Source organism: Dipteris shenzhenensis, unplaced genomic scaffold (genome assembly GCF_047967505.1).
Source record: "Dipteris shenzhenensis isolate YYH24624 ecotype China unplaced genomic scaffold, Dip_SZ_1.0 scaf0052, whole genome shotgun sequence".
NCBI classification, from domain to species: Eukaryota; Viridiplantae; Streptophyta; class Polypodiopsida; order Gleicheniales; family Dipteridaceae; genus Dipteris; species Dipteris shenzhenensis.
In genome coordinates this window covers 1-14724 of record NW_028239359.1, presented here as the reverse complement: position 1 = coordinate 14724, position 14724 = coordinate 1, and the positions used below count along the sequence as shown (strand labels likewise).

At 48.9% G+C, this 14724-nt stretch overlaps 1 protein-coding gene across 1 annotated transcript; it reads right to left on the bottom strand.

Annotated features, from left to right (window-relative positions):
• Positions 1 to 963: 963 nt before the first annotated feature.
• LOC147879297 (uncharacterized) lies at positions 964 to 2581 on the bottom strand. Its single transcript, XM_087372247.1, has one exon. It carries the CDS (start codon positions 1873 to 1875, stop codon positions 1243 to 1245), a length of 633 nt encoding a protein of 210 aa, XP_087228373.1. The 5' UTR covers positions 1876 to 2581; the 3' UTR covers positions 964 to 1242.
• Between the last annotated feature and the right edge of the window lie 12143 nt (positions 2582 to 14724).

The window sequence follows — 14724 nt, the reverse complement described above, 5'->3', positions numbered from 1 at the left end:
TCTTTCATTTCTACCTAAATACAATCATTCTGTGTATTCTTTTCCCTTCTCTCGGCTTGTTTTCCTTTCCTTTCAACTTTGAAATCGAAGCTTTGGCATCAACCTCAAATGCAAAAGAAAGCCGAGACAGGGCGTGGAATGGACCGGCACATCAGGAAAAGAGGCAGATGGATTTCCTACCGAGGAAGTACGAAATGGCACCTCCCTTGATATAAAAGATGAAGCGCAGCCCATCCTTGGTGCGTATGGCTTTGTGGCTATGCCTCTACCTGTTCCAAGATCTTGAGCCCTTCGACCTACCTCTCTAGATCGAGCGCAGGCTCAGGAAAGCGCTCTCAAACACGGTCCCCTCAGGTAAGAACGAACGTAGTCATCCCAGGGGCTGGCCCAATTTTGCTTAGGTTGTTGGTTAGGTTTAACAACTAGCTGTAGCTGGTAGGTTCGCAAAGCTCAGGTGAATCTTTCTTCTCTTGGCTCAAGGTGTAATCTAGGTTTGCTTCGCTGACTCAGCTAGTGTTTGGTGTTGGGTTCGCCTCGTTCCCTTGGCTGAGACCAGACCAAAAGACGAAGCTTGCGATTGGGGGAGGGAGCTTCGAAGCTCCCCCAACCAACTCGCCAACCTAGGGAGTTTAAGGGTTTTCAAACTTAAACATAATACCCTCGTTACATTCAACTTTACTCTCAATAAACGGGGGGTCCGTGGGGTAAAAAGGGATGACTAAAACAACACCTAGTGCTGGTTCCTTGTCCCTGATGGGTGAAGCTGCAGTAGCTGATGGGTACAAAGGATCTAGAATCCTTTCTTTTCCATCAGCAGCGAAGAGCCCTACCGACCTTGTTTTACCTTCCTTTCGTCTAGAAGGTTCAGCGCTCTCCACTGGGATCTCATCGCGTCATTGGTAGTAGTAGCCAATCCATCCTTGCCGAAACCCATACTGTATTAGTAGTAGTAGTATTTGGCGTATTTCGCAATCTGGGTTTTTCCTTCTGCGTACGGCCCTAACAAGCTGCCAAGCGTTTATCATGCATCTGCCTCGTTGGAGCTTGACTTTCCAACGTCGGTTACTCCCAATCCGGAGCGCCCTTTTTCCATTCATGAGAAAATCCAATGGTCAAAATCCATGCAAACACCATCATAGACCAAAATCCGAACCAACCAATCTTGTTCGGAGATACTGCCCGGAGAAATAAAGGGGTCACTTCCGAATCGAGGATAATAAATGGAGGGGAGACCGAATAAAATCATATATCGAAACGACTTCTGGCATCATCAAGTGGGTCGGAACCGCATTCGTGAGCTGACAATTTATCCGGATAAGCCGAACCTTTTGAAGTAAATGCGAAAGAAACACCGATTAGGATCAAGGAAAGTAGCAAACTGATGACTAAATAGAGATAAATAGGGGCAAATTCATAAATAGGAGGAAAATAAAAAAGAAACACATTTGGCTCGAAATAATCCCATATTCGCACGTCCAACCCCAGGTTTACCTTTTCGGTGATCTCGGTTACGGTGAGTTCCCACTTGATCCCAACTCGTGTCAATAGGGGCAGGATAGGCTGAAGGCCTCGGCGTGAATTTGGAAGCGGGGTTTGCCACAGGGGGGCGAGAGCCCAGTCTATAGCTTCCATCAACTCATCGAACGGCGGTCCGAATTGCACCAAAGGCCTCGCTACCGATTGCATATCCGGCAGGGTGGCGTCACGGATAACAAAAAGGGTTTCCGAGAGCTCACTGAGATCGCCTGGCCCCGGGCGGCCGGGGAAGTTTCTTAGCGTGCCCATGTGTTCGGCGAAGTCGTCCTGTAGAATCCTCAATTTTCCCTTGATACTCGTCGCCATTTGCTCTGTAATCATTCTTCCGTTTCCAGGCATGTCTTGTGGTGTTGGTTATTAAAGCTGGGGATATTCATGGCAGTTTAAGGCTATCCCGGAATCGAACCCGTGGAATGGTGCCGAGGGAAAGTCGATGGTGTGCCAACATGATTCAACCGTTCAACTTGCCGGGGAGTGCGAGCCAACGCTCCCCCAACAGATACGATAGTGCGAGCCCAACTTCTTGGTGGGTGCGGCGAGCCTTTGCCGCATCCACTAGAATACGCAATTCCGAAATTCCTTCCCGGAATCGATGCCTTTCCGCGGTGGGTACGCCAAAGAAAGCAAGATTGAATTTCCATTCCTTGGACAATTCTCAGTGGATTTGCACTCCATGGTCCAATTGCGGATTCTATATACGAAATTTCCATTCTCAGTGGATTTGCACGTGGCTCCCTAAAGGAAAGTGCCCACTTCTGCCCGGCCAAAGTAATCTGCCGTCCTTCCTTCCCTCCCTTCCGAATTGGCTAATATCCTGTAGGGTAGCAGACATTAGGTGAGGTGTAGCGCCGGTTCGCTCTCCCTAACGGGATAAGATCATGCGATTCGGAAGACTTCACATGCCCTTGGAGACCTTCACATGCCTAGCCCCAGCCCGAACTTGCCCTGACCTGTATGCCGGAAACCCCTAGGCTCTACTACCAATGCGGTTCCCATGTAGCAGGTGTTGGATACATAGGGGTACTGGATATCTTGGTGGGCTGCCGGAAATCGATCTGTGCGACGGAACGCACGTCGTTCTGGAAGTGGAATGGCTTAGTCCTCTAGCTAATCACGATCACGACGTGCCTGAATATCCTTCTCTGCTTTTGCCAGTAAGAATTTCTCATACCAGCCGACTTCAAGGACCGGCCCTGTGCCACCAGGCTTGCCTAACGAAAGAGGGCTAGCGTAGCTCCGGATTCCCAGTTCCCACTTGCCTGCTTGCGGGAAAGTGCCGGTCATCCATCTACAAAATTTCGTATTATTAAACAACTCGGATCAATCCTTGCTGAACTGCCTTCACCGCCCTTGCCTTAGGGCCCGGGATCCCATTAGCGCGCTTGCACGCTCGCTTCGCTCGCTAACTAATTGATCACCAACCGGAACCGAAAATGCGAAATTTTACGAATACTTACTATAGGCCGAGCAACAACAATGCATTATGGTGCTCCTCTTTCGCCACCCTAGCCGGGTTAGTGGTGGTTCCTTCAGGTGATGAGCCTCTTCACTTCAGTGGCCTTGGCTCGGCAAAGCTCAGTTGCGTGGGAGAGGAGTGATAGGAGGAAGTGAGACCTTTGCTTGGGCCTGAGAAGGCTGGGCTGGGGTAGAATAAAGCTCCCTCTGAAGGTACATCCCTGGCTCGGGTAATCCGTTCCGCAAGGGAAGATACCTCTCCTTCCGTTGGTAAGGATTTCTCAGGCCAGGGAGCCTTGGTTTGGGCTTTCCCGTCCCGTCCCTACCAGAACTAGGGCTTTCTCTACCGCTTTCCCCTACCAATATCAATATTTTTCCCTAGGGCCCGGCGTCGAGAAGTGGCCCCCCTGACGGGATAGATTGATTGGGAAATCGATCGGCTGAAAGCCTAACGTTCGCGGTTCGAATCCGCATCTCGTCCTATTGGGCCGCCCTGGCTGGTATTTCCACCCTGCCAAAGTTAGTTTTGCCTTTCCTGCTGCAAGAAGCATTCCATTCCCAATAGATTTTGATATTGGTTGGCCCCGCCTGGCCATAACATTTCTTCGTGAAATCCCGGGGAGCAGGGCGGAGCCGGCCACCAAGAAGCTTGGGTAAGCGAGTTCCCGCGAAAACGCTAGCCAGAGAAGAAGGGAATGGCAGCCACGTGTTAGGGAGGGGAATGGATGCGGCTTGCCATTTTCCCAATTTCCCTGTAAGCCAATAACGCCTCCTTCGCAATTTTCCTTCGTTAGAGCGATTTTCCTTGTTGCAATTTGGCTTCGAGCTTTTTAAAGGGAGTGGGGGATTTATGTTGCCCCCATCTCAAGGTTTCAGTTTCGCCTATTTGTTTGTTCCTCGCTTGCTCTCGCTCTCTTCCATCTCTGTCCTCTCTCATCTGGGCTTCCCGGGGGAACACACGCGGAGGTGCCCTAGCGCTTTGGCTCCCCCAACGCCCTATTGAACTTGTTGCCTCTAGCTTTCCTGCCTCGTTTCATCCGTTACCCCTTGCTTTGGATGGTGGTTGTGGCTTCCCTAAGAACCATCTCTGCCCTGTGGCCATTTCGCGCCTTCCCGGGTCGAATCCTTGCACCTCCCATCTGTGCTAGGGGTGCTCCCTTCTCATCCTCTGAACTTTTCAAGGGCTTTCTCCCCGGAAAATTGGGTTTAGGGCTAGCAGTTCCGCGTGGCTGGTTTTTTGCTGTTTCTACAAGAACCGGGAGCTCATTTCCTAGGAACTGTGTTTCCGTCGGAGAAAGCGTTTCCTGAATGGGCGTTTGCGGAACCCCCTTGGGGGCGGGGTCCCCGCCCCAACCCCCCAAGTCCCTCCTTCGGAACTGGGGGGCCCCCTAGGCCATTCTATGAACCATGAGCCACTGAGATCACAACCGGCGAGCATTGCATTAATGATTACAATTCAATCTATCCCCTATTTCTTATTGGATTTGTCCGCCTCAACAGAAATCGCGTCTGCATCGTTCGGAGAGAATTATATAATAGGAGGCCCGAATTGATGAAGAAAAATTCGATGAACCCGCCCATCTTTCGTTCCGCTTCCCTGGCAACATGTTTTTTCGAGGGTCCAATAAAGAAAACAACAGGATTTGCAAAACCTTTCGCATTGGAAATTTCGTATAAAGAAAACAAACCCATGCGAAATGACAACAACAAAGGTTGGTGCCGTACTTGGTGCGTGTGGACTGCTTCCCTTGGTGTTGACAGCTCAGGCTCGAGGGAGTAAGTAATGTTGTTCCTGCTTGGCTCAAGGTACGCCTAAGTGCTTGTGCTTGGTACGAAGTCTCTTCGAGAATCCAGTCTTTCTTTTTACCGGAACCAGTATCTCTACCCGCGGAAAGAGAAGGAAGCGGAAGGGAAAGGTCGAGTGCCAGAAATTCAACGTGAAAGAGTTTCGTATATAGATGCTTCAGTTCCACGGAGTCATCCAAATAGTCCCTTTCGTCTAGAGGTTAGGACATCGTCTTTTCATGTCGAAGACACGGGTTCGATTCCCGTAGGGGATAACTGAAATGGAGAGGGAAGGGCAGCGGGCAAAAGCGAAGGAGCCTGCATCCTTGAGCCCCAGCCAAAGAGCTTTATCCCCTTAGGGGAGGTTCGGTGAGGCTGAAGCTAACACGAACCGATTAAAAAGAAACTTGAGAGTGCTTCTGTGGAAGAATAATAATAATAATAATTCAAGTTCGCGCTTTCCGCTTCGATCCTAACGAATTCAATCGATTCGGAAATTCGAGATCAATCGCGCGGGATAGAGTAATCGGCTAACTCGTTAGGCTCATGACCTAAACATGCAGGTTCGAACCCTGCTCCCGCACCCCCTGGTATCGTGGCCCTGATTCAAAATCCAAACATTCCCATCATGTATTGTTTTGGAAAACTACGAGGAGCGGCTCCCATGGCCTTAGCGGGAGCCGCAGTTGGTATTGGAAACGCATCTAGTCCTCCGACAACGAAACGCTTTGAAATGAAATCTTCTGTTAATAATTGTGACGGGAAACGCATTTATGATAAGCTTAAAGTCAACGGGCCCTTCCTACATTCCCAAGAGTATAAATGCCGTCATAACGGCGTGTATATCTTATGGCCCGCCACGTGTAAAAAGTCTAGTCGCACCAACCTGAACCCCCAGAGCCCCCACAATCTTTCCCCCCTTAGCGGCGTAACGCATCTAGCAATGCTCAAGCATAGAGAGCTAACCGGCCAAAAGCCTAGCTTTCCTTTATTAGGGAAATGGTGAACGAGCAGGCCCCTGTGATTGAACGGTTTGGAAATGTCCCGGACGCTCGTTACATTCTGCGTAATGATTGGAATAACTTTAATGAAGTGGCTGTACGGGGGGTGCCCTTAGGAGGGAGAGGCGTTCTCCCAGGCGGTAACCGCCCTGAAAGTGGGAGAAGATTGGGCAGATCTCCTACTCAACGCAGTAGTTCGGTCTTCTCAGTCTTCGACGGACAGGCCCGAAATAATTAGTTGGGCGAAGCAAATATTCAGGCAAAGAATTGCCTTTAAAGCCCAAGTGCTGTGTCCCGCGCTCGCGGATCTGATTGCAGTCGGATGCCTGGGCGAAGCCCTCAACAATACGCCACCGCGGGGGGGACACCCTGCCAGCGTTCGCGCAAAACGTAATTGCGGAAACAAAAGGCATAACCCCCTCCTTCATTACTTCTTACCACTCAGGGCAGATAGCCGAGTATGTGAGCCGGCTGGCATACTCCCACGGAAGATTACTTTCGTTGCTTGGCACAGACGCGGGGGTACTATACTCAATCCGTCCCGCAACGGCAGATGCCGTTGCCGCGACTTTCGCGATGCTCACCCAAGATGAGGCTCAAGAGAGGGCGGATCTCGAGGGGCTGAGGGCTTTTGCAGCTAGGCGTAGGAGCGCCATGCAGCCGGCCGATTCGGGCACAGGGGGGGAGGGTGCTTCTTCGGTTAGCGAACAGCCCTACGCGGTTTTACGTCTTCTCCTCGGAGTTGCCGCAGCTGTTCTCCGGCACCATGACTCCCTTCTTCCTATTGGGATTGCCCTGGGAATTATCTTTATTTTACTTAGACTGTGGCGGCGCGTTGGGGCCTTCCCAAGGCTCAAGAATGTTTGTTTCCATCTGAAAAATGCATTGAGAAATAATAGGTTCGGAAAGGACTCAATGTGATCATTTAAGCTTGAGAAATGAGGAATTTCACCAAATCCCGGGCCGGGTGATAGAGGTTCAATGCTTCAACACCCCGAGAAGCATGCTTGGTTTAAAACCAAGCGCCCCACCCCTTGAAAAATCTTGATTTTGAGAAGGCAACGTATTAGCATTCGGAGTACTATCCTGCGGCATATCATCATCTTCCAAGTATTCACTCCCCTCAGTGCCCACAATGTATTGAATCAGCCCAGGATTTTCAGGAAACTCTATCTCGTCTGGGGGAATATCTGGGCTATTCGTTGGGCTCCTAAACATCCATCTCATGCTTATTAGGTAAGCTATATGGCTTAACAAAACATTAAACCTCATATCAATCCCATCAATCCTCTCATGAATATGCGAAAGGTCCTGTGCTATACCTCTAACTCCTGCTAAAGCATTTCTAGTCATCTCACCAACAATCGCAACATCGGAGAGAATCTCCGCATTAGTTAAATTTCTTTCGAGTGATCTTTGAACGTATATACGAACTGTCATAACTACTCAATCACGTGTTTCAGGTTTGGGTATAGCAGGACTTGAACCTGCATCACGACAAGCCTGTCGAGTTACCACCCTTGCTCGATCCTGCATTTGAAGCTATTACATATATATATTCTATAAACCTTCAAGAAAATCTTTTCATATGTCTACTTCTCCGTAGTAGTACTAATAAACGTCGATCAAGGGGTTGCGGGAAGGGAAGAAAGCTTGTCAGATTCGGCCGGTTAGATGCCACGAATAACTGGATCGCGAATAACGGAATAACTGGATTAACCACTAACACACGGCAAGCAAGATTCAAGGGCCAAGGAACCACGCCTCTACGACCCGCTTCCACGAGATTATTTCTCTCCCTCCACCCGCATAAACTGATCCAACTAAACGTTTAGGATCTCCAACGGATGAGTAAAGGATGGCTGACTGAGGGATGACGGCTGGAGCCAAGAGGAAGGGCATTTCATTTGCTGCTGCTGGAAGGTGTTGGGCGGGCACCTACGCGATTGCAACCCAATATCTCCGCAAATGAGCCCACGTATCACACCTTCATAAAATTAGAAGGTCGAGACGGGATTGTGAGAGAGAAGTTCATCGCACGGGACGATGGTTTCTACAAATACCAGACGGAAACCAGTCCATTAGCCAGAACCTTCGAGGTTGGGGATAAAGAAACCTGCACGCAGGCAGGATTTTGGACGAGAGAATCCACCCGGCGCTAGGGCGAATCTCAACCGCCGGAGGAATAAGAGATGTAATTAATTACATATGGATAAATACCAGTGAGTGAGTGGGGAAGATGTAATTGCGTATATGAATACTGAAGCAGCTTTTCAGGGTTTTGGAAAGGCCGAACTCAGGAAGGAGACGCTTCGCCTTCAACAAATCTATTGGCTCTATTACTTGAAAGAGCTGGCAGTGGGCTTATAGTTTAATTGGTTGAAACGTACCGCTCATAACGGTAATATTGTAGGTTCGAGCCCTACTAAGCCTATTTACTTGCTATATCCAACCCGCCAGTCCTTCGCTTCGCTGCGCTCAGCAAAGGTTTAACCTTTGAGCTCGTTCTTCGAGCCTTGCTTTTTTTCCCCGGTTACCGCCGCATGGAGTATAGCCAAGTGGTAAGGCATCGGTTTTTGATACCGACATGCAAAGGTTCGAATCCTTTTACTCCAGGATTCCAAAGCAATCAAAGCCGATCTCAGCACAGCAGGTAAAAGCCAATCCATAGAGCTAATCGAGGGAGATGCATTTCATTACTTTTCCAAGACCTTCAAACAAAGGTGACAGCTTATCCGAGACTTGGTGACACGATTCAATATTTAGTATAAGACTCGGTGACAGCTACCTGAGGCTTGGTGACAGTTTATCCAAATCTTGGTGACAGTTCGGAGGAAACTTGGTGACACTGTTACGAAGGTTAGTGAGTCAGTAATTCACCATCGTTTATGACTTGGCTGGCCGGAGTGAACTAAAGGCCGCCGAAAGCCTCGTGGCTTTGCTTTGCCGCCTTCCCTGAAGTCTGAAGTACTCTGCCCCAACCAACCCATCCTTTTTGTTTGGAAAATCCGTAAGTCGAACTAAGTCAATTTGCGGGTCATGAAATGACCCATTCCAAGGGTTCTTGGGAAGCTGCTTTCGATAAGCCAACCCGGATGAAATTGACCCGAAGGAAGACCTTTTACCATCCTATTTCTAGAAGACCGATCTCTATTTCTCAATCATTTCCTCTTTATAAAGCGTTTTCTAACAAAGTTCCGAGCTTCGTTCCTATGATTGCTAATTGGCCTGGGAAGTTTCTTCCATTGGCTCACAGGTTTACTCTCGCTTCACTGCCTGCTACTGGCTGGACTGCAACGTTTATCGCTACAGCTCGCCACAGGCTAAGGATGGAGGCAAAGCCCACTAACGAATCCTTGATCGCTGTAGCTGCTTGACAAAGACACGAATTTCAAGAAACGGAGGCTCCCGCTGAACAACGGCCAGGCTCCAGCCCGAGGCGGCTATCGCTGCATGACGGAACAGGCTCCCGCCCCGAGGCTCTCGCTTAGGCACACTCGCCTTTTCTTTGGCTTGCCGAACTCTCGCCCTGATGATCGCTCGGCGTCCTCGCTTGCCGATCGCTCGGCGTCCTCGCTTGCCTTTTACACCATTTCCCACATCGCCAGGGATCGCTCGCAAAGCTCGCTTGCTAAGGGTGATTGTCCCTAGAGACTGGCTATTCATTGGACTGCTTACTATCGATAGACACCGGACAGCTGGCTATCGACTGGGACTTGCTATTGATTGACGGCTGCTTACTATCGATTGACACTGGCTACTGGGAAGTGGGATTTCCGAAGGCGGCCCTTAGCACTTTCCAAAGCCGTTCCTCCCCGTGTACATATAGTTGTCCAATCCTGGAATCAGCTGTCCAACCGTTTAAAAGATTGATTCGTGAATTCCGTTCAGTTAGTGATTCCCCGCCTGGGCTGAATAATCAATAAAGGAAGCTGGAAATTTCAGTGAATAGAATGCCTGGGGAATGCCAACAACTATGAGGGGGGAGCAAAGCGATGAAGGTATTTTCTAGCCATTAAATGACTTGAGGAAGGGGGCCCCGGCGAGCTTCATGCTTCACTATCATAATTCAACAAATATTTCGGATTATGCAACGAAGAAAATCAAATATTAGGAATTCAGATTCACGATGCCTCCCCCATATTTATTGATCGTAAGCCAAACCACCTTAACACGTAGACTCTACCTAGCCAATGTCTGCTAACAAACCCCCTGATCTGTAGCCTTTACCCGGGAATCCTTATAATACGAGTGAACCATCAAAGGCATGCGAACCAGCCGGATAACGGAAGTAAGTTCTTTGCTTTAGCTCATCAGAGATTAGCCCGGGTTTTGCCCTTTCATAACCGGTCGCTTCGCTTGTCATATATGCGTATCTCTGTACTGGATCAATAAGCGGAAGCATCTTTCGCCCCAGTGCTATGGCTCTGTGGCCCTGCTCCTATCTACTCGTTTATTTGTTCCAGCTCCTGTGATCGTTCATTCGCATTCCCAGTCGCTTTCATTTCATCAGCTCCTACTCGTGGATAAACGGATCCCGGGTGAGGGTGAGACTGTTTTCTCATCCGATGTTTCTGTACACGTGACGACTGATGGCAGACCCTCTATCTCGTTGAGTTTTTGCTAACGTAACGAAGCATTCGAGGTACCTTTCACCACTCTGCAGCGGGGAAGACCCCAACCCTTTTTCCCTTACCGGCGCATCCCTTTCCTTTCTGAAGTCCTTCCCTTCAAGCGTTTCATTTTATCGTTCGAAGAAATCAATGATTTAGACCACGAATGATAGATCTATCGTGGTACCGTTTGAGAAAATCGATTTTAGATCAGTAGAATGGCCAGAAATGGCAGCAAGTACTGTTCAATTGAAACACATTTTGAAAATACTTTTTCAATCCGTCCTACATCAGGAGAAATCGGTCTCACAGCAGGAGGATTCAAAGAAAAAAGAAGCGCCAAATCCCTCCAATATAGCGGTACTACCTCCTCAAGATCCCCCTCAAGATGCCTGGTATATAAAATGCATGTTGTGGGCTGGTGTGGCCATAGTTACAGGTGTGGTACTGTACATCGTGCATTTCTGTACCCACGAAAGCACCCGCTGGCAGGGTGCCGAAGGGGGCTGTGCGCCTTGCACCCTGGCGGAAAGGCCGTATTCATTGGGCTGTGCCCTGATCCGCTCTGTCTCTGTCTCCCACCCATACCCGTTTTGCTTTGAGAAGGTCTCCCCGGCTAAAGGAGAACCCGGGAGCATCCCGGAGTCAGATCATTGTCTTGCTCGTGCTATTTGGTGAAGCGGGCCAATCCTTATGCCAAACGTTTAGATCGAGTATGCATTACGGTGAAAGCCCGGGGCTTAGCCTTTAGGTGAAAGCTCTCTCTTTGGGACTCATCCTTAGGTGCAAGCTCCGAAGCCCATCCGTTCCCCGCAGAAGTGGCCTTCAGCCGGAGTCAAGGAAAAAGGACCCAGAACCCACAAGAATGCGGGAAGGATCTTCCTAAGGGAAGAAGGATGGGAGACACCTGAAGAGCCAGAGAGCGGATCGCGGGAGGCAAAAGCTGCGAAGGAAAGCCCGAGCCCGCATCTTGCTAGTTTCCGGGCGGGCATTCGAGCGGTTGATTTTCTTTTCTTCCGAAATTCTTGATTCTTCCCGAATCTTCCTGACTGTAATTCAGTGGGTCCCAGATCGTACGTATACCGACTCGTTTGAGACAATTATAAGCCCTAGCAGGCAATTCTAGTTGATCAATGAATGTATGTTTAAGCACAAATTCCCGCGTCGATTCATCCATATCGTCCGGAGGAGAAGAAAAGTCCGTCGAATTGGAAGAATCCTCGCCACCTTCAGTGGAAGAAGTATTCTTTTCCCCCATATGTGGAAAAGGAATGAATAAATTTATCGGATTTCTAGAAGCTTCGCAAGGTGCCTCATTCGGAGTCAAACCACCATTGGTCCGTATCTCAATGAATGGTATTTCTTGTATCTCTCTACCATTCCCAAATAGGTGAACGCTATGATTTACATTTCAAACAGACATAGATGCGGCGGAAATTCCCCATTTTCACACAGCTTCGGATCCTCTACACAATACCCACGACCCCTCCCGATCTTCGACTCGACATTCACGGACATTGATTAGGTAGTGGTAGCTATATGTTGCGACTCATCAATCGCTTTAACAGACGGTGGTAATGATGTGTCACCAGCTGTCACCCTCTTAGGACCATCAATCGATGGAAATGCTTTTTAAACATCATTAGAATCACTTCGAGGTACAATTTCTCTCAAATTAACTGAAATGTCGTGTATTGTTTCTTAAATGCCCGTTATTGTGGAATATTCATGTTTCACGCCTTCGGATTTCGCATGTGTTATACTCGTTCCCTCCACCTCTCCAGGTAAAGCCCTACACATAGCGATTCCCACAGTATTAACCTGGCCTCTCTTGGGGGAAGGTATAACAAGACAACCATAATGAAGACGCTTACTTTCCATTCTGGATTCGATGCATTTCCATTAAATCGCCTGAGTAGAGATTGGTATTTCATCTTGAATCGTAATCGGATCCCTCTTTCTTCAATGTACTTGATAGTTGGAAGCTAGACACGCCTCTTCTTGGGGGGTCTACATCCATTATGCGGCATCGGGGTCACATCACGCACGAAACTGAGAATTATACCACTTCTACGAATAGCCCTCGAAGCCGTATCTCTTCCCGGTCCGGGTCCGCTTATCATTACTTCCGCCTGCCTCATACCCTGATCAATCGAAGTACGAATGGCACCTTCCGCCGCAGTCTGGGCAGCAAATCAAATGGTGTACCTTTCCTCGCACCCCTGAATCCGCATACACCAGCGGAACGCCGCGAAACGACTTGTCCTCAAACATCCGTAGCGGTAACAATGGTATTATTAAAACTTGCTTGAATGTGTGTAACTCCTTTCGGTATTCTACGTTTTCCCTTCCGTGAACGAATCCTTTTCATGGTTCTTGACAGAATTTACTAATTATCTGTAACAAACGAACTATGACTCATACTCCCTCCCCCTCCTAAGGGGCTATCTAAATTCTACATAATCCTTTCAATCTGACCTGGGATAGAATCATGGATTTGGGGAGAAACCTTCATACCTATACACTCAACAAGAAACGAAACTGACGTGAGAATGGAGCGGAGCAATCAACTGGTTCATTCCATACTCCCGTAGAGGGGAAATCATGAAGAAACTCGAAGAGATGCTTCCTCCCTGATACAGTAGGTTTGATTGAATCCTACTTCACACCTATTCTCACTATTGGGCTATTTCATCTTGATGATTTTATTGCCGGGCTTGATGGGATACGGGACCGGGAGGGCTATTTCATGTTGCTTGCAGGAAGCAAGCAGAAGTGGTGATTCTTCTTGGTTGGAGAAGGCCTTTGTCTGAGCAGGTTTCTCTTTAAGCCGGACCGCCAACGTCAAGGCGAGATCACATTGGTCCGGTCCCCGTTGGCCCAGGGGAAGCGTGAGGTACTTCCACCCAGATAGCATGGGGAGGTCGAATGACTGCCGCCACGTCAATCCGCCGCTAGAACTCTAGCTTTGCTACTAACTGAAAACCCCCACCTTTTTTTGAAGTTGTCAGCCGGGCCGGTCATATTCATGGTCATACTCATGGTCATATTCATGGTCATATTCATGGTCATATCCATTTGTCCATTACCCTGTTTTTCGACATTTTAGGAAATTTTGTATCATTCTACGATAATCAAATTTCCAACAGGGGTCCGGGCTGTCGAACCACGTCTCCCGGAAATTCTCAGTACATATGGCGGAAAACGCTTTTCACATATCGAGGTCGGAATGGGATCGGGTGTTTCACGTCTTACTAGAGTGCCCGGACTTTCTTTTATGGTAGCCTAGAAAATCTTTCAATTCCGTAGTTTCGATCATTATTATACGATAACTTTTTCCGCATTTCGGAAAGATTTTCTTTTGCAGATTTGGAAGAACCGCAGCAATTCGGCAAGCCCCGGCAAGCTGAGGGAGAGCCTGGGCAGGCGGTAAGTCAGTGCCTCTCGAGTCCCCGCTGTCCTCCCCGTGCAGTGCAGCGAGAACCTTGGAAGGCGATCCCCGAACAAAGGCAAGGGCAGGTGGTTCCTGGGCAGGCGGTCCCCGAACCACCAGCAATCCCCCATTCAATCGCTTACATTCCCTACAGAAGGAAGCCTGCATGTGTGCCCGCCTACAGAGGTTCCCCTGGGAGATGAAGGATTCATGTTGCCTCCATCTCTAGTGTTTCTATATTCGCTTGTTTACCTATTCGCTTGTTGAAGAACCCAACCTTGCAGGAACCGGCAAGCAAGCTTTTCCCGCTTTTCCCTCTGCTTTTCCCTTGCTTTTCCCGGCGGAAGGTGCCGGTGCCATATCTCATTATCTCTGGGAAGGTGCCAGTGCCATATCGTCATTTTCCCGGAGCCTTTCCCCTACCGCCTTCTAGGAGGACCCGAGCTTGGCACTTTCACTGTCAGGATAATCCTAAAGAAAGGTGCCGGTGCCATATCTCATTATCCCGCGTCACTTTCAGGAGAATCCTAAAGAAAGGTGCAAGCCGGCTTAAAGGTGCCATATCGTAATTATCTCAGGGAACGCTAAAGTAAAGGTGCCATATCGTAATTATCTCAGGGAACGTTCTAAAGGTGCCATATCTCATTATCTCTGGGAACGTGCCAAAGGGTGCCATATCTCATTATCCCAGGCAAAGCCGGGTGCTGGCACCGTAGCCAAGGCGAGGGGAGGATTTCACGCGGAAAGCGCTTTCCCAGACTTTGTTTGTTTCCATGTATAAAACTCATTTGCCGGGAGATTTAGTCTGGCATGTGTTATGCGGATGTTTTGCTGATAGTTTTTCGAAAGGCTTTGTCACAGTGTATGCCTTGGCAATCGTTGCTAGGATCTGAACCGTTCC